The sequence below is a fragment of the Columba livia genome, chromosome 6, assembly GCF_036013475.1.
Source record: "Columba livia isolate bColLiv1 breed racing homer chromosome 6, bColLiv1.pat.W.v2, whole genome shotgun sequence".
Classification (NCBI taxonomy): Eukaryota; Metazoa; Chordata; class Aves; order Columbiformes; family Columbidae; genus Columba; species Columba livia.
In genome coordinates this window covers 10,314,384-10,337,174 of record NC_088607.1, presented here as the reverse complement: position 1 = coordinate 10,337,174, position 22,791 = coordinate 10,314,384, and the positions used below count along the sequence as shown (strand labels likewise).

Here is a 22,791-nt window from a genome sequence, read left to right as displayed (position 1 = left end):
ACACAGAAAGGCATAAGCTTTTCAACCTTTTTTTAGAGCTTTGGATCAGTTTGTAAGAAGAAGTCACCCTAATTACTTACAAACATTTTCGTATCTTTGTAGACTCACTTGCACACCATGGTCACTGGGCGAGAGCCATTACAGCATCCCTCATACTGTGTGGTGTGGTCATGGCCATGCTTTGCTAATGCCATCTGGCTTGAGACATTCCTTGTAGTCTGGATTCAGAGCAGTGAATGTTCACCTGAAGGTGCACCCGTACATCTCACCCGCAGGAGAGCTGAAAACTCATTGCCTGGCATTTCAGGTTAAGGTCAGGGCCGCTGTGCTGTTCCATCCCGCTCCCTCCTATCTCAAAAACTCCAGACTAATGACAACCGTTTTGTGGCTCAAGACAGATGTCAGAGCATAAGTAGCTCAACAGCACCCATATCTGGGCAGATACACACGTGCCCCAAGTTGGGGCTGCACCAGTTTACCTGGCCAATACTGCTTACAACCTATATTTTTTATGCAGGCATATAAAACAACAGTAAAAGCTAAAAAATCAGGATGCAATAGGTCACCATAAAATTCTACCAGCTGACTGAGACTGTCATATGGCAACCACATGACTGATGGTCATATGAACAGTAAATTTGTGTCAGTTTTTGTGCAATGGTTAATTTTACACATTCTATACTGTAATATTTAACATATGTTACATAGTCTTATGGACACATTGTATTATAATTATGGAGTATAATATTTAGGTTTACGTAAGATCCTATCTACACTCAGTATTTCATATCATATGCCTGTGAACTTTTAGGAAAAATAAGCAAGTGAAACAACCCCAAAGGTGGTATGTCATCTGCAGAAATTGCTTTAGTCCACTTGACATTGTCAATAAGCCATGAAAGACAGACATCTAATTCCTATAAATACATTTTCACTGAATTCTAGAAGACAGGTGTTGTTTCACCTATGCAGAAATTCTACATTTCCTTAATTAACTCGTAAAACAAAAATTTTGTGCCACTTATAGAACTTCAGCAGCTTTCTGTTCAATTATTTTCAAGATCTGTAAAAGGCCACCATAGAAAGACATTTCAAAAATCAAATAGCAGCAATACAGTCCCATCTAGGGGAAGAGAACTGCTTTTCTATAACTCTTTTTTTCCCCTCCCACACTGGACAATACTGGCGGGTTGAGATTTAACCAGAGATGGGCTCCTTTTACAAGATTGCTTATATAAAGCGAAGATAACACCAGCTGGGTTCATTTGAAAGAGGACATCTTGAGAGGAGCTGACCGCGCAGCTATTGGAATAAGACGGAATGAAAATCTGAAATACTTCACCTCTTCCTCTCTTGTAAGCATTACACTTAATTTCCTGTAGAATACATAGGATTGTAATTAGAACAAATTGTCACTGAAATGTACTGTAGAAGCCTTTTATAAATACATATTTTTTAATAGAGACTGAGTGAACATGTCGAAATTGATTTGTTTTGTTGGAAATACTTTACCAGGAGGACTTTTTTTCTTTTCCTAAATGATATTTGTTACTTGTGACAGTATGCTCAGTGATGTGTGTATGAGGGCAGACACTGAAAAGTGTCTACAAAGGGAAAATACAAGAACTTCAGTCCCAGTCCCACAGGCTGTAAATGCTTCTTTCTCTCTGTGAGAAACAACTTGCAGGTTTGAGGCCTGACGTGGAAATGTAAATCACTGCTATGTATGTTTTCCTGAAAATGCATGGTTAGCAGTAAAGGAGAAAATGCATCATTTAACAAAACCGAGTTACGTGAAGTTGAGATTATACACATTATGAGAGCCACAATCAGAGAGAACAGCTTCAGCATTAAATTTATAAGGAGAGTATATATGTTATTGAACTATATTTCTTCTAGTAATTTCTATTCCCTCTTTTTTCAGATCCCATAGTTTCATTTGGTTACACTAACACTTCAGATTTAGACAAGAACAAAGAAAACCTAGAATAATTCAAAGATCCACTAAACTGAAATAGTAAAATTGTCACAATAGTGACCCAGCGATAACAACAGTCTTGGAAATATTTATCCTGTAGATGCAATTAAGTTGGGCACCAGAGTATCAGTAATGTTATTTGTTTCTCTCTTCAAGAAGAACGTGTTTAACAGTCGCTACAGCTTTGGGTCTGCAGCCAATGCATTTTTTTCTTTCCAATTTTAAAGATAATTTCAGCTTTTATTCCCTGTGTCCTCAGATCATTGCAAGAAATGGTGACTTTTACTATTTATCTGCTGGTCATCTTGGCTCAAGCTCTTGCAGGGCCTTGCAATCCAAATAAAGCAGGTAAAATAACTTAAGTCTCGTATGATCTTCTCTTGTAATTAAGCTGCCGAAGGGTTGTTTGTTTGGGTTTTTTTGCTATTTAAAAGTGGAAAGGTTTTTCTTCAAAAAGTTAAACTGTGGATTCTGGAGAACTAATCCTTCTGTTTCTTTTATTGATCTGCTTTCAGCGAGCACAGTAAAGCAAGTACCACTGAAGTCCTAGCTCAACAGAGAATCAGGCAAATGCTTAACTCTGTGCTATAATCATAGCGCAATAAAGTTACGCACAAGCAGCATTCAGACATAAAATGGCCAAGAAAACACCAACAATTAGAAATTATCTGTAATAGCACAGACTAGATGCAGCAGATCTTTGCTGCCCAAATTGGGCTTCAGTCCCACTGAGTGCAATCAGATGACTAGTGGCGAATGAATGTGCTGGGTTGAACTCCTGAACCACTGCTATATTAAACAAGAAAAAACAAAAATCATTGCCTCTAAGGCCCTAATTGCACCCTGATTTATGCCTAGGAACTCAAATGATCTGGTGCCATACAGATCTGTAATGTAGAATTCACTACAATCAAGAAATGTCCTTTAGAAAGGCATTAGAATATGCCTCAATATAGAGTGTTTGCTTTGCATGTGCGTGATTGTTGTCAGTCTACTGCCAGTAATTTCACAGTATCTCTTAAGTATTTGGCCCTCTAGCCGTTTATTTCAGTACCTTCATTTGCACAAGCAGTTTCTCTGAACTGCAGGAATTTTCATAGCTGTAATGTCAACAGTTATAAAACTGACCACCAGCACAAGCAGAATCAGCCTGTGCGTGCTGAAGGTTTGTTGACCAGAAAGAAGCAAGTTGTTAAGGTCCCTATTTGACTTTCCCTGAGTATTCCTTAACCTTCTGCAGACATGGAAAGGCAGCAAAATCAGGCTTTTATTATAAAAATGAGATTGTCAAAGGCTTAAAAAAAATAATGTAATAACTCCAGGTAGGCTGTCCTTTTACCAGACTGTAGTAATTGGAAATCTTTCTGAATTTTCAGGTCATTGTTAGCCAATATTTGCCCTTTAAATTCCCATCAGACATTCCAAGTTGCACTGCCTGATTCTCTTTGAAAAATGTCCACTTCTGCTATCATGAAGCAATTGGTCTAAGTTATGATGTTCTATATTCATGATTGTATTACAATCACCATGTTTGGAAACATATTGCACTGCAATTAACCACCACTGTTAACAGGGCTAGGATTTTGGTTCATTTACTATTGACAGGACTAGGCTTTTCAGTTCAGTTATTATTGCCGTTAACAGCACTAGGCTTTTAGGTTCATTTTTAGATCTTAGCTTTTAACTTGAGAATTCATAATTCAGTTTGTACTGGTACTGCAATGCCAGTACAAGGAGAGAAAGGGCAGAATACGTATCACGGCCTGGACCTAACACTGCTACAAAACGGTGCACATCTACTGAAGCCTGAAAAAAAAACTTCACCCATATTATTTTTAGAGCCAGTGGTGTTACAGAAGCCAGTTCTGCAGGATAATCAGATTTCAGCGAAGCAATTTTTCACTTCGGGTTTCTCAGCAGTGTCTCTGTTCCTCAATCAGCTGTTCCAGAAAGATAAATAATTTACATGAAGCTCTACAGTAATTAGAAGGCAAAGGCCAAACTCTTCCAAAGAGGACAGAATTTAACAACCCAAAGGTTGAAAGAACATCACTGAATATCACTCTAGGTGTATTATTTTCCTTTCAGATGTAATCCTGGTATACTGCTATCCTAGAACCATCATTACCAAAATCCCAGAGTGTCCTTATGGATGGGAGGTTAATCAGCTGGCACTTGGAGGCATTTGCTACAATGGAATCCACGACTCGGGATATTACCAATTCACAATCCCGGACCTGTCACCAAAAAACAAATCCTACTGTGGAACACAGTCAGAGGTAAGACTATCAAGGTCAACATTTCTGAGCTGGACTCAGAAATCAGCTGCACTCAGTTGAGAGAGTCCCATTTGCTTCAGCTTGGAGTGGGCTTTAAGTATGGAAGAAAAGAGAAGGCAAACTCCAGTTTGAGGGAGAGGGAAGGATCAAATAGTCACACTTTGCAAAATACTACTACGGGCAAAATACTCGCAGGCTTACTGATGTTAGTCTGTGTGTTGGCCACCCATTTGCACAGAACAGATATATAGTAAGGCATATACATAGGCAGCACAGCATATGAAGAGCTACAGACACATGTTTCCTTGGGGACGGTGTTTTGTCACCAGATAGAGTCTTTGTGTTTCAAAATGTGAAGTTGTTCTTGATGCCTCAAAGACTCAGTCCTGCCAACTGCCTCTGTCTTGCCATCTGCAGTTTAAGAACCCTGTTTATCACTTCTACAACTCCATTGTCTCCAATGACACCTCAGTAATTGTGAAGAGCCAGCCTGTGAATTACTCATTTACCTGCACATACAATGCCAACTACCTGGTGAACCAGGCTGCCTTTGACCAAAGGTATGTCCTCTTCTGGAAGTGAGCCTCACCCCATTTTCAGCACCACGTCTCTCTCATATGGAACCTTTGTTATGTCCCCAGGGTGGCCACTGTCCATGTGAAGAATGGAAGCTCCGGCTCCTTTGAAAGTCAGTTGTCCCTCAACTTCTACTCTGTAAGTGCTCTTTGCCACCCAGCTTTTCACCTCCATTTTTCACAGGCTTCAGCCTAAGATCTGGAAAAAAAAGGGCTGTTGCTCCTGACTTTTATGTGTAATGGAGCACATTACTAACCTCTAACAGATAATTAGAGCAGGGCTTGCAGGGGTCCTTGTTTCTGCTGATTAACAGGGATATACTTAAACTGAACAGAGCAGACACATGCCAACTGTTCTTTTAATCCCTCCAAATCAGGCAGATTTTTCTGCTGAGAGGTACATTTCTAACATGCTGACAGGTTTTATAAGAAAAAGCAGAACTGGTTTGTAGTCCCACTCAAAGAGCAGCACGCATCTGCGGGCACCACTGCTATCACATAGTCTCTATAGATACAACAAAGCTCCATCCACTTCTCTGCAGTTTGCTTCCTGGTCTCTCAGGTGAAAAATATTTCATGTTCCCCAGAGCTCTTTAGATCATGCTGGAATTTTGTTTCCAACAAAATACCATCCCTAGATATCAGGCCAATCTTTTGAAAACCCCTCTGCTCCCCACAGCTCTGCTGCGTGCTGGAGCAGCCAGCTCCTGATCCTGGAGTCTTTTTTCCACCAAAGCACAGTCAAAAGCACCAAAGTTGCCTCTCTACTTTAGCAGAGCTAGAAAAAGCACAACTAATAACATGTTTTAAATTTATAGGCCAGGTAGAGAGAGTATTTAGCACAAGGTGGACTGATGGAAATATCTCCATCCACACCCTGCATTTTTGGCACCAACTGATCGCTAAACGTTTTGGCAGCCTTGAGATGCCATCTGAAAACCCACGTGGTCTTTTTTTCTGATATATGGCACAGTAGTAGTATACACTGCAAAGGTCCAGGAGGTACCACACTGCTCCTGACAGAATGACTGCAAAAACAAATGATGGACAATGGATTTCAGGTACATTTTTTTTCCCACACAAATGACTGTTTTGTTCTAATGGCCATGGGGCTCCCAGGAGTCAAGGAGAGAGTGGCTGTATTGTTACTAATATATTTTACCTCTGAGTCCAAGTACAGAACAATCTCAGAAAGCTAACAGACCACTCCTTTGTTATTTTGTTCATGTTTTTACCAGGGAGAAAAGGTTAATTCCGATTCTTTTTTTTTTTTTCCTGGCAAAATGGAAATAAAATATTTATTTTGCCCTGCTATTCATCTCTGCCTCAAGTGGGCCATAGTTCCAGGTGCTTCATGTGCCCAATTCCTCATCTAGAAGCAGGGTCCGAGCTGCAGTGCGATCCAGCAAAAACACTTTGGTCCCACTGGCCTTTAACAGTAAAGGACTGTGGTGCAGCATGGAAGCCTGAGGCCTGAATGAAAACCTGACCTTCAACAATAAAACTTGTGAAGAAAAACAACATAGTACCCTAAAACAATATAGAGCAATAAAGTTCAGAAAAAGAAGCGATATAGCATGTTCAACTCCTTCTAGCACACAGACTGGTAGGAGTTTTGTGACAGTACTTCTGCAAGTGTTCTCATTTGGGAGAAATCTTTAGTTAAATGAGAATTTCTCAGGACACTGAAAAGTCACAGATCACTAATTTAAACACAGCCTTGAACTTTAACTTCAGTGCATCCAATCTATCAGATGTTGCAGCACTGCAGTGCCTCACAGCCCTGTAGGTGGGGAAAGGTACGTAGGAAATTCAGTACCAGGGAACTGAGCAAGAACAGTATGAAAGGATTCTCAAACAGCTCTACAACTACATATACCTGAATCCTGCTCTGTAGATTTAACTAAGTAACCCAGTGCTATGACTAAACATGTTACTCTTTATATAGTTCTGGTGCTAGCTTTGTTATGCTCCTATGCAATGTAAAGCAATGGGATTTAAGGTAGGTACTTTAGTGTATTTGTAACCAAATTTTCTCACCTGAGTACCATACACTGCACTACTTTTAGCAGACTGACCTTTCAGTAGATGAATGCCTATAGCTGGCAGAGCTCTTTCTGCACACTCATGCCCCCTCAGCTCTCACCATGCTGCCTGTCACGAGTATAAAGCACAGAGTGCCGAAACTTTGCATATGGGCATGTAATTTCTGCTTGTCTTTGTCCCTGTTCCCTATCATGTGGCCACCTCTCAGCCTCATTCCCATTCCATAGAGTCATCTCCACTCTCACTCCCTCCAGCTTTCCCCACCACCTCTGGTGTTCCAGAAACAGCAGCAAACTTGCTGCCCACCCATGCTGTCATATAACACAAACCACAACCCAAATAGCATCCAATTCTACTACTTATTAAAAGACAAACATTAACAAAAAGTTTTTTAAATACCATCTTGGGCTTGCAATAGTCCTACTGCTAGGTGTAGAGTTTGGAGCTAGCAGGTAATAAGAACGCAGACTTCAGAAGTATATCTCTCCAGAGCTGCCTGAAGTTGCCACATGCCACCATTGCTTTGCATGTTACTAGTAACATGATGCCTTTCTCTTTGTCTTTCAAAGAATGCCAAGTTTTCAAGTATAAAAGAAGCCCCTTTCATCGTTGAAACATCAGAAATTGGTTCTGACATATTTGCTGGAGTTGAAGCTAAGGGCTTAAGTGACAGGTAGGCAAGGGAAGGAGCAATAATTAATAAATTGGCAATCAGGACATTCCTTGCTAATCTGGGGTTTGTGTCTTCCCAGGTTCAAAGTCGTTCTCAACAACTGCTGGGCAACTCCCTCCTCAGAGTATTTCTACCAGATCCACTGGCCTCTGATCACCAAGGGGTAGGTGCTGGTAGGGAGCAACTCAACCCAGCAGATTACAAGAAGCTGGGGGGCCCACAGCAGGTCAAAGGCATTCATTAGAATGAGACCTCAGGAGATGTTTCACTGAGGCCACGGAGGCTCTAACACTGCTCCTCCATACACAACACAGGTGTGCCACAGACTACTCCATCCTTGTGCATGAGAATGGGAAAACAAGCCGGGCGACGTTCCAGTTCAATGCTTTCCGCTTCCGTAACATCCCCAAGTTGTCTAAGGTCTGGCTGCACTGTGAGACACACGTCTGTGACAGCGAGAAGTTCTCCTGCCCAGTGGTAAGGCCTTCCTCCCAGAGAAAAATACAGGGCTAAATTTAGCCAGAGGATGTAGAGACCTTCCTGAGGGCACATCATGTGCAGAGCCAGTGCCAGAGCTTTCGGGAGATGGAGCCACCACAATGCCTGAACCCGAGTGGCCAGCTGTGCACCTTAACCCCAGTCATGCCACAGGTGCTGTAGGCAACATTAGGCAACTTGTTTGAACATATTGAGAAATGCGGTAGCCATAGAAACACTCGGTTCTTGTTGATATCCCAGGCTGCAGTCCTGTCTGACAAACAGCTACAGTTATCAAGCCTGAAAGAAGGGAGAAAGTAGCGCTTTTTCCATTTTATCAAATATCTTGGTGCTGAGGGCACGCTGGGGGCAGCAGGTGAACCTGGCTCAAAGCCCATCGCTAGTGAAATGAAACCTCCCAGTCCCCCTTCCATGGAAAGTCCTCTCTGCTACCCTGCAAAGAGCTGCAGTGAGTTGCTGCTCTTGCAGCTGTCCTGTTCTGCCTTAAATACGTACATTGCCACTGGAGCAGGAACTGAGTCAAAGAGAGGGTTCTTGTGACCTTAGCTGGGAAGGAGAGGGTAGGTGATATACAGGCATGTTATTTAGCATGGGGAGGTGTTTGCTGCTTGCACCAACAGATGCAAGGGTGAGGGTTACTAAAGCGTCTTCCTTAACTTCACTCTCCCTCCTTCAGTAGGTCAGAGGTTCACTGTTCTTTCTCTCATAAAGTGAGCATGTCATTGCTATAAAGCAATATAGAATTTTATTTAACCCGAAATGAAAGCCCAAAATACATACGGTCATTTCAGCAACAAACATTTCTTGCTAGAGAAGAGAAAGCATCACTCCTGCTCAAATCAACTTTTCTTTCTAACCCCTTTCTCAGTCCAGGAGCCAAATTAAGATAGCAGTTTATTACCCAGCCTCAGCACCAAAAAGAGGACACTGATTTATGCAAAACCTGCATGTCTCATAAAGACGCATTGTTAGAAATTCTAAGTTTCAAAGACAAAAGAAAAAACCCTGGGCTAAGATTTCGATGCTTGTTTTTAAAGACTTCTTCAACTTTTTATCCAGCCACAGAAAACATAAACCCAGTACCCCATATCTGCCTTTCTGACAGTATTGCCTAACATCTACATCATTCTTACAGGCACACAGTGGAACCCCTTCCTTACCCTCCAGCACAGGATAATTGCTCCATCAGGCTGACATCCCTTGAGTCCAATTCCAACCCCAAAATGTAGCTGGTGGTCTGTTGCAATTAGGGTTGAACCAAGCTGGGGGTCTACACTTACAATCAATTCATAACCAGAATTACCACACACTGAGCTTGTAAAAAAAAATAAAAAACAAGGAGACACAGCTGGGGATCTACAAAGGTCATGGATGAACTAAGACCTTTGATCTGTAGAGGACTGCCTCCAATATAGACCTTGTCAGCTGTGACAGGTATCATTAGTGCTGGACATAAGGTCATCTATATGGAAGGGATTTGGCCTGTTTCTACCCAATGGGAAGCAATTGTAATTAGCAATAAGCAACAGACGTCTTCACAAAGATCCCAGGCTAAATAGATGGAGCTCAGCTCCCTCCTTCCTTCTCAACAGGAGGATTGTTTAAGGCAGGGTGGCAAGGGCAGGAGCACCTGTGATTAGCAAGTGGACACCAACCTGGGCTCCTGCCATCTCACAACTGAAAAAAACACTTAACACTGACAGTCACTGTAAGGTCTGTGGGACATTAAGATCCTCAGAAAATGCTCTGTAGAGACTCTCCTTAAATTTATCATGCGCTAAAAAACACCCAATAATCACAAGAAAAAAGAAAAACAAACTCTAGAAAATATACAGCAATATTGACACATATTTCTTTTCCGTGGTTGGAAACATGAGAGCTGGGTTTGGATTTTTGTATTATTTTTAAATGTTCTTTTTGGTATACATGGCTTTCTCTCTGATCTCTTGAGACATGTGACAAACGAAAACAGCGCATGGAACAAACCGGAGGTGTTTTAGTGGCGGAGATTGCTGTACGCAGTAAGTGACTGGGTGTCTGGGGAGCAATGGAGCTGGGACCTGCCAGGGGCTCACAGCACAGGATCAGGGAGAGGGAGCTGACACCCTCAGCTCTTTCCGCCACGGCAGCAGCAATCTGCAATAGAAGTTGGTCCCCTCCAGGCTCAGGCAGAAGGGCTCAGTGACACTCTCCTCATTTACAAAATGAGTAAAGGCACCTATTTGACATTAACGATAAATGGCCAAACCACGTGCACACCAAGTTAGCAATGGAAACTCTGCTCCCCCGCACTGGACCTCAGCAACAGGCCAGACAAGCTCTGATAGATTGCACATGAGTGGGAGAGGTCAGGCTAAGGAGCAGCAGGAACACTTATCCTTACTGTGTGTTGGTACTTCAGGATCCCTTAACCCTTCGTGTCTGTCCCTCCTGATACACAAAATGAACTGTCGTTAGGTTTCCCCATTATAAAACAATTCCTCTTTCCTCTTATTGCTGCCTCCTGGAGGCACCAGGAATTTCTCCCTGAGCTGGTTTAATTCTGCAATTAATCCTTTCAAACAGGTCCTTGGGAAAAGGTATGCTGAAATACTGTTTTCTCTAGAGCCTTAGTTTATCAGCTACACCCACAACAACCTGAAAGCCAATTTAAAATTACAAATACACATAGAGCATCATTATTACAATCTGGTATGTTGCACCAGTAAAACTCACTCAATTTTAGAAGATAAAAGAACTGAGGATCCTTTTATAACTTCAGACAGTAAAGACAAGAGTAAGAAATACCCAGAATTTTGAAATGTGGCAAATGTTATTTGTTCTTTTATGAAGCACACTGGTGCACTTCACCCTTTTTTAAACATGACATCCCAATGTTATCTTTTTCTTGTTTTATACAGGCAAAGGTTTATCCAGATTTTACACACTCTCAGGTAAATAGCAAAGTATAACAATGAAAATACCAGTCCCAAATAAGGATTTTAAGTGACTCTGTCAACATAATACCCATAGCTCAAAGAAAGAGCTGAAAAATCTACTAAATTTGACAGAAAGGGAAATATTTCAAAATAAAGTTTCATTTTTCAATGTTATACACTTTGTTTTCCTCCATTTGGCACATGCCTCACTCTGGACAATAATATCATACCAATAACATCCAATATTGAACAATACTTTCTCTTATTTTCACCCTCTTCCCCAAAAGGAACAAGCACGTTCCACTGTGTCAGAAGAGATGTCAAAGCATTTCTATTTGGAGAGGGCTTGAAAAAGGCCTTTCAAAGCCTATTTGTTAAAACTCAATATGGTGACAGAGTCACAATAGGGGCATGCACTTGCATTGATGGGGGTGGGAAGAACATGAAAGGCAGCTGATAGTGATGTACTTACATTTAGTCTGTGTTTCTTTTGCAGATATCATCTTCCACCTACTCTTTGTGATTGGACTTTGTGCTGTTTTATTATAAAACACAGTCCAGCTGTGTTTCTTACCTTTTCCCAATCCTGTTTGGACCCGGACTTCTTTACTAAACATGTTTATTTCACAGATGAAAAATGAAAATCACAAAAAAAAAAATCATTGTGCACCATTTTACCAGATAAATAAAACATTCCATGAGCTTTGTGCCTTGAATACTGGAAAATCCCAAAGCAGATTTGCCTCTCCCCAGTCTCTGCAGGTGTTTTAAACTAGTGAAACCCTAAGGGTTATGTATTCTACTGATGCCTCCTTTTAAGAATTGTGCTGCCAACAGTACTTTTTTCTGCAAGGAACACAGAGATATGAAACTCAGTATTTTTAACACGAAATTTCCCTTCAGGGTCCCTCTTCCCTGTCCATCTCAGTGTGGTCCCAAAACCCCCCTCCAGGCCTGGTCTTGCAAGGTTCAAGCTTGATCTGTGAAGCCTTTGAACAAGATGAAAACTAGCCTAACATGTCAAGGATGAGAGAAAAGGATGCTTTCTATATGGCAATAGTTAGGAGGTCCTCAGAACTAATTACCTGACATTTATTTCCTGCTTCTCAACGTTGTCAGTATTGATTGGTTGGGTTAAGTAGAGTACGACAAATGCTGCAGTAGGTACAACACTGTTAGGAGTAGGATGTCTTGCTGACTGGAGAGGCTCAGTGCTGGAGAGCTGCATGGCATGGATGCAAATTAAGCACATCTGAGGTTTGAGAACAAGCTAATGATCTTTACACTTCCTTGGAGACACAGCTGGTGTCAGATACAACAAGGTACAGGTGTTAGCTCTGTACCCGAGTGACAACAGCTCCTGAATAGTACTGAGAAGAAATCACTAGAGAGAGAAAACATGATTTCTAGAGAGGAGGAAATATCAGGGCATGAAACAATTTATAAGCAGAAGTGATAGTAGGTTATTTTCAGCAGTTACTAAAATTACATTTAGCAGAATTCTTGACAATGTAAGAAACATTCCTAGGCCTTTTCCATGAAACTTTCAGGATCCTAAATGTGAAAGAGGGAAGAATGACTACAGCTATTACACTTCATATTACTGAACACAGTGGGTGTACCTCTACCTGTACATACTGCAGCATAAGCACCATATAGAATTTTTGCTATTGTTTTTAAAAAGGAAACCTGCTGAATAATTCTATTAAAATAACGATTTTAAGTTCACTGTTCTTTTTGAAACCTCACAGTTAAGATAATGCATAGCTAGAAGATAAATATATTACAGCCACAGTTTTCAAACAGACAGATTCCTCTTAGCATGGACTCCATTTGCTCCTCTAGGTGTAATCTCAGTCTCAGTTCATTTACAAGTAACTGAGAAAAGGAAAAATAAAGCTGTTTAGAAGCTGAAATGATAGCAAACAGCATCCACCCTGACAACCTGCAGAAAATCTCTCTGCTATTACGGCATGCATTTAGCCCGTACATACAAGAGAGGGCACTCTCTTGACAGAATTGTCTGATTTAGACAGACCAGGCTTAGAAGAAGGTATGTCACTTTGAAGAAGTATATCTGTACATTCAAAGTCATTCTTGGTGGTACAAGTTTCTAAAGCAGAGCAGAGCTACTGGATGTTTTGTGCACCACAGGAAATTTTATTTAGAGATAATGACACTGAAGGTTTTTTCTATCCCATTTGCTGTTTTGCCTCCCTTTCCCCTTGCCTCTTCCCACTAACATCCCCAGTTTCAACACCTTCTACCAGGTGGCTTTACCTCTTCAAATCTTTGTCCTTGCCAAATGAGACGAACACACAATCTTCCTCTCCAAAGCCTGTTTCTTTTGTCTTTGCAATGGTCATTGCTCTCCTATCATGGCTATGTTGTGTGGAAACCCTTGAACTGAATTTCCTTGGTAGGCTGATCAATTTTCTTCCTGATTATGCCACAAGTGTTGCTTTGGAGCAAACCTTGCAGGATTGCAGCAGCTGGGAAGTGTGCCTGAGACTTCCCAGGCTGCCTCCCTGCCCACCGTGGGATGGAGCCTCTGGACACATGTACCTCCTGTCCATGTGGGGACACTGTACTGAGCAGGGCTGGAGTTGCAGGATGGGCAAAGCCCTACTACCAATCTAAATCTGGATCACTATCTCTCTAGAGTCCAACAATGTTTATAGCTAAGGACAAACAAACAAACCAACCACAACTGAAAAATAACTCCCAGAGGTGACTGCAAAAAGATTTGTCTGCCAGAGGAGGCAGCAAATTATGAGCTGGTTTCGGCTCCAGGAGTGAGCCACCTAAGCAAGCACAAGTTGTCCATTCTAAATAGCTCACATAAAAAATACAGACGCTAATTCACCTTCCTTTTTCCAAACCTGCATATGGCTCATCACTATTTATTCTGTTAAATATGATTTATGTTGCCAGTATCAGAAAATATAGCGATTCCAAGAGATTTTAGCACAAGCTAAAGCTTGATAGACTTGATTTCAGTAGTGCTAGTACAGTGACACACATTTACACAGTATTTTGTTCATTAAATATAGGTCACTTCTCACTTGCAAATGGTAAATACTATTAATCTGGGTGGCCTTTGTTTGGCAGTCACTGCAGATGCAAATAATGATTAAGAAGGTCCAACAGAAATCACCAGTGAGAGAGTGAGTCAGATCTAACACAAAATTCTCAGGAGTACAAACAGGCAAGCATGACATCAATGCAAGCTGGTACTTTCCATCCTTGATGCTCTGTATTCAGCATCTCCAAAGAAGTAGTGCTGTGGTAATATGACTCTTGCCACCCCAGGTCCCATAGTGAAAAAGAAGCAGCAAGCTCCAAGACTGGCAAGTCAGAATTATGCCTCATATCCTGTGCTGAAATCCCACAATTTCAAATCCTCAGTATCTGGTATCAGAGGACATGCAACTGACTCTGCAGCAAAGTTGCCAGACTAGGTCTGACATGATGTGGTCACAGAGTGCATGCCCTTCTCGCTCAGCCCCCAAAGGAGTGAAGCCGCATCGGGGCTGTGAACCTTTCTATAGGGGGATCTCAACTCAGCAGCACACCAAGATAAACATTGCATACCTTGACAGAATTGGCAATATACTACACAATATAAACATAGGCACAATCTCAGATCCAGATAACATATATAGAAACTCCCTGTCTTAATCTCAATTTAAACACCAACTTCATCTCTTCATTCTGCCAATCCATGACATTTTGTTTAAGTGTCTTGGTCAGGGACAAGGAAAATACCCTTCTTATCTCAGAATCATATCATAACAACCATGACTCAATACATACAAAACACATCATAGAAGTACATAGGCTGTATTAGGAGTGAACCTCCGCACCCTATTCTGAAGAGCAAATCTTTCGAAGTTATCTCCATCCAAAGGGCAGCTGTCACTCACAGGTGCAGAGGAAAAAGTATCTATTGATTGATTGGATTCCACAGCCCTTTCATGTAGCATATCACTGTGGCCCTGCAAAGGTCAAGTCCAGCAGCTTCAGAGAAATAAATAGTAATTCTTACAGTCAAGCACTCAAGGAGGACACAAGTGTCCTGAGCTCTGTCAGAAGCTGCCTTGCACTCTGAAGCAGAGAGATCAGCCTGCCTTCCAATACATTTTTCTTTACTTTGTTGTGTCAAGAAAAACCTAGTGCCTATCTAATGTCTTAGCCTGCTCTTCAAAAGCAATTATGTTAGATACATGCCTGTTCTAAATTCTAAGTGAAATGTTGTTAAATTCCCCCATACGAAGGCTACCTGCAATGCAAACAGCCGCTCTGCAGTGCAGCCAGTCTCCAGACTTCCCAGACTGAGTCTCACATTGAGCAGCCTGTGCATCTCCTCTCCCACTAAATTTTCTCTGCATGTGGCTGCATCTACAGCACTCTCCTCCCACAGACTGGCTCCTTCTGGGCATTTACACACGGTGACACGAATCATCACTGAAACGGATCTCGCCCTGCTGCAAGTTACTCTGCTTTCCTGCTTACACTCACCTGCTCTAACTGCAAAATAAGTTTCAAATAAATCAAAATAAAGTTTAAAATTTTAATTAATATATTAAAATAAAGTTTAAAAAAATGAAGTTTAAATTGCATACTGCTTTTCCATAAGCCTATTCAGCAGGGTCCAAATGATGCAGCATTGCATGATGGGAAGTGAGGCACATAGATCCTAGTCCTTGGTGAGCACCAAAGCTGAGGTCTAATGCTAAAGCAGAGAGGTCTTATCACTGTGAAATATTTGCACAGGTCTACAAATTTACACAGTGATTAATAAGCCCTGATAAGAGCATTCTGAGCACTTCTCATTGTCTTCAAGCTCAACACTTCTGTGCTAGCACCTTTTAGTGAGTACCACGAAGTACTCTAAAACCAGGAACTGATTAATCTGGAAGATTTAATCTTCCCTTTACAAACTGAGAATAACTGAGGCAGAAAGAATGAAGTGAGTGGGTCTTGGCAGGGCGTACAAGATTGGTACTCAACTGCAATCAGTTGAGGGGAATGTTACCTGAATAACAGAAATAGTCATAAAGGAAAAAAATCCATAGCCTGATCTGATACTTCTGAGGATGAGTTGAGAAAACTTGCAAATTTTGCATTTATTTTATCTGTACCGGAAACAAATATTTCATATATACAGAAAATGAAGACAACAAATTTAAGGGTAGGCTTGCATCCTGGCTAAATTCTGTCACAGATTATTATATAATAAAATACTGAGACACTGAAAGGAATAAGATGCAATTACCTGAGAGAAGGGGTTGCACAGAGGGGAGATGAGGAGTATTTACCTTTTAGTAAGCACAGCTTCAAAGGATAAGGCACACTTATATGTTTTCTCTTTTTAGACTTGTATATACTTTATCTTTTTAGCTTATCTTGAGTTTTTTTATATGTAGCAAGAATCATGTGGCCTATTTTGCTCCAAGAAGAGACTAGACAAACATTTTAAATGAATACGGAGAACACTGAGCACAGATACAGACCACTAAACAGGAGTCACTCCATCACACATGACATCTGAAGCAAACACAGCTTGTATCTAGAAAAAAAGGGGGGGACTAGCTTACTATTTGTCTAATTAACACGACATCTGGCTTCAACTGGCTATTAATCATCTTCATTTCCTGCTCTAAACCACCAAACATCACCGTTGTGGGCTGTTCAGCAGCTGCTATTTCCTTCTCTACGACAGCCACATTTGAGTGGTGAACAAACAACTCCTGCACATCTCACATGGTCCACAAAACACTTTCGATACGTGCCAGAACAGTACAATCCATTTGTGGTAATAAGCCTTTCACAAGTAAGCAAAACTCATCCTTCATGGCTTGCTTCTCTTGACCACTTTTTCACAGAGAAGAACATTAGTCTTGTCTCTGTATTTTCATCCCAACAAGCTCTTAAGGTGGTGATGATCCTTGTATTGCACTTCTCCACATACACTGGGATTGCTATACGGATGAGTTCTTGATTCTGTTGATAATCTCTGCATACAGCAAGCATGATTCATCATGATCCCAGGTCCCCATATAGCTATTCTCATTTTAGTATTACCCATATTTAATTGAAAATGTACATAACAAGAAAAGGGATATGTTCTTCCCATAAAGGGTTCCAGCTTCCCACTTGGGAAAGCTTCCAGATGGAGGATCATATCCAACCAGGGAACCAGCAGGAATCAGTGCCAGAGCTTACACAAATTAGAATATAAAATGGGGAGAAATTGTCTTTTAATTATACAATGGACAAGAAGATATCACGTGAATACTTTAAATACACTGGAGAGAAAAATGTTGCTGAAACACATAGAAAACTGCCAAGGAATTTTGCTGAGCTGCTTGAAATTTTAGGCACAGTGGCAGTGGGGGAGGACTTGGAGGGATATATGTTGTTAGTTTTTTTTGGTAATAGAATTTACAATCAGTGTCCAGATCTCCAACTAGCATTAGAAATGCAATAAAAGAAGTACTAGTAAGCTTAAGCATGTTCTATAATCTGTACAATATTTATCAAAAGGTTTAAATCCATACAAGTCTTCAAATATGAAGGGCAACATCTTTAATGAGCAGACAGATACACTGACTGTACTCAGGCATTCTATGATTCAGCACACATACAGTACATATAGCGCACACACACTTCCAAAAAAGCTAGTATGAAAAGATAGTTCAAAACAAGCAATATAACAGCTCGGCAATGCTGGCTTCAGAAATCCTTGCTTGCTCTTTATCCAGTAAAATTTCCCTCCTGGAGGAGCTCCTGCATTTCATCAGCCTATGCAGTATCATGGTTCTGCTATGGTTAAATGGCATTGCCCATCTGCCTTCAGACATCTGCCGGAGACAGGCTGGTCTCCGTGCTGACGCCTAAATCCAGTCCAGTGGTACCTAAGGTACCAGCTCACAGAGCCAGACCTGATTCTGCTGTACAAACAGAATAAAAAGAACAAGTAGGAAACTCAAATGCTAAGAGGGGTATAGCAGTGCCAACAGACTGCTGGAAACATTTCCTAGGAATAGCTTTAAATTTAAGGTCCTTTAGCCTAAGATAGATAACAAAAGGAAAAAAAAAAAAAAAGAATTAAAAAATGGAACACTAATGAGGAGAGGCTCTAGAAAACATGAACTTTACACCCTAACAACCAGAACCGACCACAAAACAAGAGCAAACCGGTTCAGGTAACCACAGAGGAAGAACCAGGTTAGACACCATGTCTGATCAATGGCAGGATGACAATTCTTTTGCTATAGTTCTGCCATTGCAGCTCTTTACCTGTGGTCGGATACTAAAAGCAGCACTGTGCTCCAGGGCACTGTAACTCAGGCACTGAGCCCAGGTTTCCATCTCAAGAGTGAAATAAGATCCTCATTCCTTTGTAATTGCCATCTGAAGGTTGGGCACAATTTACTATGAGGCTGCCCAGTTGCTGGCATTTCTTAACATTGTACAATTTATAAAAATATCAGGATTAAGATTTTCCTTTAGCAATTATTTTTAGGTAGAGGGAAGCAAACCAAGGCGTTTTTGCTGCAAAATGGGATTAGTGCAGCAGCACACTGCCAGCTTGCTTCTCTGTCATGCCATCTTTGGCAGCACTTCAGCATATTTGCACCATTCTGGCAGCAGAGAGCAACCATGAAACTGGTTTGATCAGTGCTTGGGGAGTCTATGAGGTGTGGTGTTACCTGGGTTCTGCCCGTGCTGCCATCCTCACCCTGGCTTTCCCAGAGAGGCTTAAAACCTCTGAAAATTAGCCTGAAGGATTGCCTGGTGGTGATTGTGGAGCTGAACCAGGCGACATCTTCTATAAGACTGATCTTATCTCTGGGCTGATTTTAAATTTGTTCACACTTGTTCATGCCCTGAATTTCAGGGCTCCTAATTACTCAGGCTGGGTTCAACCTTATTTTGGTGATCAACTCCGGAAGACACTAACTTCAACTTAAGGCTTAATCCTTCTAAGTCTTAGTTCTGACTTCACACACATACATACTCCTCTTCCTCCCCTCCCCCTTTTTTTTAATGTGACTGTACACACCACAAACTTCTGTTAATTTACATGTATAAAGTCATATTTATTTCTGAAAAGAGCAATGCTTTCCTCACCAGTGTTTAGGAGGAAAGCCATCTAACCAGCTGATGGAAGAAATTCATTTTGTTGGACTGCAAGCAGATACAGACAGGTATTAAAGAATCCATTTCTACTATATTTTTTCTTTCATTTTCAACTTATTTTACAAATGGCAGAGGACACACACCAAACTGCTCTGTCATCTAAAGATCAACACCACAAGTTATTAAAAATTGAATGTTTTCTTCCCCACTGAAATTTCAGAAAGTGGGAGACAAGCTACAAATATGTCCCAGTTTGGCTGAGGTAGAGTTCATTTTCTTCCTAGTAGCTGGTGTAGTGCTGTGTTTTGGATTTAGTATGCGAATTATGTTGATAACACATTGATGTTTTATTTGTTGCTAAGCAGTCAAGGACTTTTCAGCTTCTCATGCTGGCCTGGCAATGAGAAGGCAGGGAGTGCACAAAAGGTTGGGAGGAGACACAGCTGGGACAGCTAAACCCAACTGACATCCTCTTGTGAGAAAGACTTTGTGGTATCTACTGGTGGTGATAGGGCTGAGGCATTTGTGCTCCCAGCACTGGCCAGAGAAGGCATTAAAGCAGCTTTCAGAAGGCTTGCTTTTCTGAACCTTATACTGGCTGGTTTGCTGGTCCTTAGGAACATAAGGGGGTATTAGTGGGACTTGGGAGAAATGGTGGAGTATCTACATCACTTTTCAAAGGTGCATTGTGCTTGTGCATATTCAAAAGAAGCAAAGTGTATTCCGAGGGAGGTGAGCACCAACAGCCTTTCTAGATAAGTTTTCTTTCTCCAGAGCAACTAGGCTAATGAGCTTGGTCAGGGCATGACATCTACACTCCTATTCTCTGTTTTGGACTAAATCAGGACACATTTCATTACCTACTGTAGACTTGCTGAGAGTCTTCTAGCAAGGTTTATAATTCAACAAAAAAGACCCAGGAGAGACAGATCTCTGTCGAACTTCCTTTGATTATTAGCAGAGGGAGGGAAAACAGACATTAAAAAAATATCACTTTCCTAGAATGCCAGGTAGGGTCCAGCCTGCATTTTGGCTGATGAGCTGTCCAAACCACACAGGACTGGCACTGAGCCAATAATCAGTGATGCTGCTGCAGCTGGTCAGGTTATAAAATCATTGCACCTTACCTTTCCCTGCCTGCCTACCCTCCAGCAGTACCTCTCCCTTATGCAACAATCTCATAATGACCTGGATATAAAAGGCAAAACAAAAGGATATTCTGAGAAGTGTTTAAGGTCACCAGGTTATTTTTTCAGAATTGCCTGGATGTGATTTGGAGGTACTGATCTCAGCCTCATGTAGCAATAGTTAAAACAGTACATTTAGCTACCACTTCAAAATACAGCTGTAGCTGGTATATGCTCCCAAGTCCTGCAGCCATCCCTCCAGCTACAACCTATGATGGGAAGCAGCCTGTTTGTTAACTCCAGTAGTGTACAACCACGGAAATCACTTCACTGAATGCTTACCTTACAAATAGATTTCAATGCAGTTTCAAATTCACAGTAAGTGCTTCTTGATCTCAATCTTCCCATCATGTGACTTTTTTTTTTTATAAAAAAAGACACAGCCCCATGATTTAACATTTTCTTTACAGACATGGTATGCAGCAAGACTGCATCATACAGGTAAACCAAGTAAGAACATACCTTAACCAATAAACCTAAAGCAAAGTGCAAAAAAAATGCAGCAGTTCTGAGATTCTGCCTGGGTTTGGTATGTGCCAAATGACTTTCAGCTGAAAGTACCTTTCATTTTCAATAAATACATTTCAACTTTGTCCCAAATGCAGCTGTGATTCCAGACCATAATAATTAATTGACAATCCATATCTAGAAATAGCTATTATCATTCTTTAAGTAGGAAGGAACAAAAACATGCCTGGAAATGTCCTATGTCACTCTTGCAAGGAGTTTAGGATTCCTTAATCCCAGTGAACTGACCACACACAGGTAGCTCAGCACTTGGGTTTAGACGAACTTATTCAGGTACACAAATCTAGGAAAATCACGAACTGGGAAAAGGAGAAGGCATAATTAGAATATCATATTAGGCAAGTGCTGTAGTCAGGGAGCACAATGTCAAACCTCTTCCTCTGAAGAAAGGGATCTGTGAAAGCACTGTCCCTTCAAGACTTTCGTAGCCCTCTTCCAAAAAAATAGAAATACTTACAATATTCCCAAGAAGAAACAAGGGTAACGAGGAGCACATGCTCATAGGCTTGGAGAACACTGCTGTTCTCAGTGCATCTTCCAGGAAGATGGTCTCAAAACCCAGAAATTATGCCCCTCCTCTGGCATGCAGTTAGTAGCTCCTACATTTAATCCAATCAATCCCCTTGAAAAGGCTGGCAATTAAGGTCAGATCACTGCTGGGTTTTGAGAACTTTAAGGCATTAGTTTATTTGTTAGTTTTCTTTTATTGACCAAAAAGTATGTAATAAAGTTAGACTTGCTGCATTGCTGCTGACCTTACACTGTTAGACAAAGTCTCCCATTTAGCAGATCTGTTTAACTTCTAACATAATTGATGGACATCTGAAGAGCTGCAGATTAAAACAATGGTTCCAAGGGTGAGCGGGAAGTGAAGAAGCACAGTCATTTCCCTTCCAATTTGTCACAGAACAAACAAAGCTACTGATCAGTACTGATATTACGCAAATTGAGTTTGTCACCATGTAGCAAACACTGAGGTGCAGAATTTAACCACGTATGTGTCCCTGGAAATCCCACCAGCCTGTAATTGAGTAGATAAACACATATTGCTTGCTGAGCATCAGTTGGCTGATGATCGGTTAAAGATCTCATGGTGATTGAAAATTAAGTGCTTTATGGCAGCTGGAAACTGCCACCAATATTATACCCATTAATAGTCCCAAAAGTAAATTGCCTGGAGGTAAAACAAGGACAGGCTGCTTTTTATGCAAGAGGACTGCAAGCCGCAGGCTTCTCTTTGCTGTACAGCAAAATAATTCCTTCTAGAATACCAAACCAAACCTATCAAGTGAAAGAAAAATCCCCGTGGAAAGCATTTCCTTGAGTAATGGTGGGAAGCAACATAAACCAGCACAGAAACTTCTGCAAATAAGACTCCAGCGAGACCTAAAGACAACAGGGAACAGCCTCATTCATCCTCTCTCCCCTCTCCTTTTGTGAAGAACTCGTTTTCTGTAATAAATATATTACTAAAATTGTGTAAAATAGTTATTAAAGCACCTATTTTTTTTTTTTTCTGGCAATATGTTAAAAGCCCAGAGCTCCATCAATATATTGGAATTTGGTAGCTTCCAGTTACACAAGAGCATTTACCCAGTTTTTTAAAAAGTGGAAGAGGGTATTTCTCCCTTTTTCAAAACAGTGTGACTTTTCACGAATACAAAAAGTCCATTCCCTATTCTTTTCCAAGTTTCTGAAAAAGTTAGAATTCTCCAGTTGGGAAAAGCAACAGTAACAAGAACAAAGTTCCCCTCATCACCACTGCTTGGAGAAAACATCTCAGTTTTCATGCCCAGAATTAGCAACAATTTCTATCAAAGTCCAGCACCTGAGAGCCCAGGAGTACCTGCTGTCCCCAGAGCTTTCCCCAGGAGACACAGGTACAGGTTGTATTTCCATTAGTGCAGTTCATGGGGAATGCAGGTTGGCAGGGAGACCACCTCATTACAGCAGGCATTACC

The 22,791-nt window shown here is 41.1% G+C and overlaps 1 protein-coding gene across 2 annotated transcripts; it reads left to right on the top strand.

The window, feature by feature from the left end:
- The first annotated feature begins 1,003 nt into the window (after window positions 1-1,003).
- On the top strand, window positions 1,004-11,670 carry TECTB (tectorin beta). 2 transcript variants are annotated; one of them, XM_005505176.3, is made up of 11 exons: window positions 1,015-1,355; window positions 2,238-2,326; window positions 4,067-4,257; window positions 4,675-4,817; window positions 4,899-4,971; window positions 7,448-7,551; window positions 7,631-7,714; window positions 7,866-8,028; window positions 10,001-10,070; window positions 10,950-10,982; window positions 11,464-11,670. In XM_005505176.3, exons 2-11 carry the CDS (start codon window positions 2,251-2,253, stop codon window positions 11,514-11,516), a joined length of 990 nt encoding a protein of 329 aa, XP_005505233.1. In that variant the 5' UTR covers window positions 1,015-1,355; window positions 2,238-2,250; the 3' UTR covers window positions 11,517-11,670. The 2 variants fall into 2 exon arrangements, with proteins under 2 accessions (XP_064923098.1, XP_005505233.1); XM_065067026.1 differs by lacking the exon at window positions 10,001-10,070 and having other exon boundaries at window positions 1,004-1,355.
- Window positions 11,671-22,791: the final 11,121 nt, after the last annotated feature.

Bases quoted from the DNA above. Each gene is read 5' to 3' on its own strand.
- TECTB (XM_005505176.3), top strand. From the start codon at position 2,251: ATGGTGACTTTTACTATTTATCTGCTGGTCATCTTGGCTCAAGCTCTT. The intron at 4,818-4,898 runs GTATGTCCTCTT...TTATGTCCCCAG, and splicing joins CAGGCTGCCTTTGACCAAAG to GGTGGCCACTGTCCATGTGA. The intron at 7,715-7,865 runs GTAGGTGCTGGT...TACACAACACAG, and splicing joins TGGCCTCTGATCACCAAGGG to GTGTGCCACAGACTACTCCA.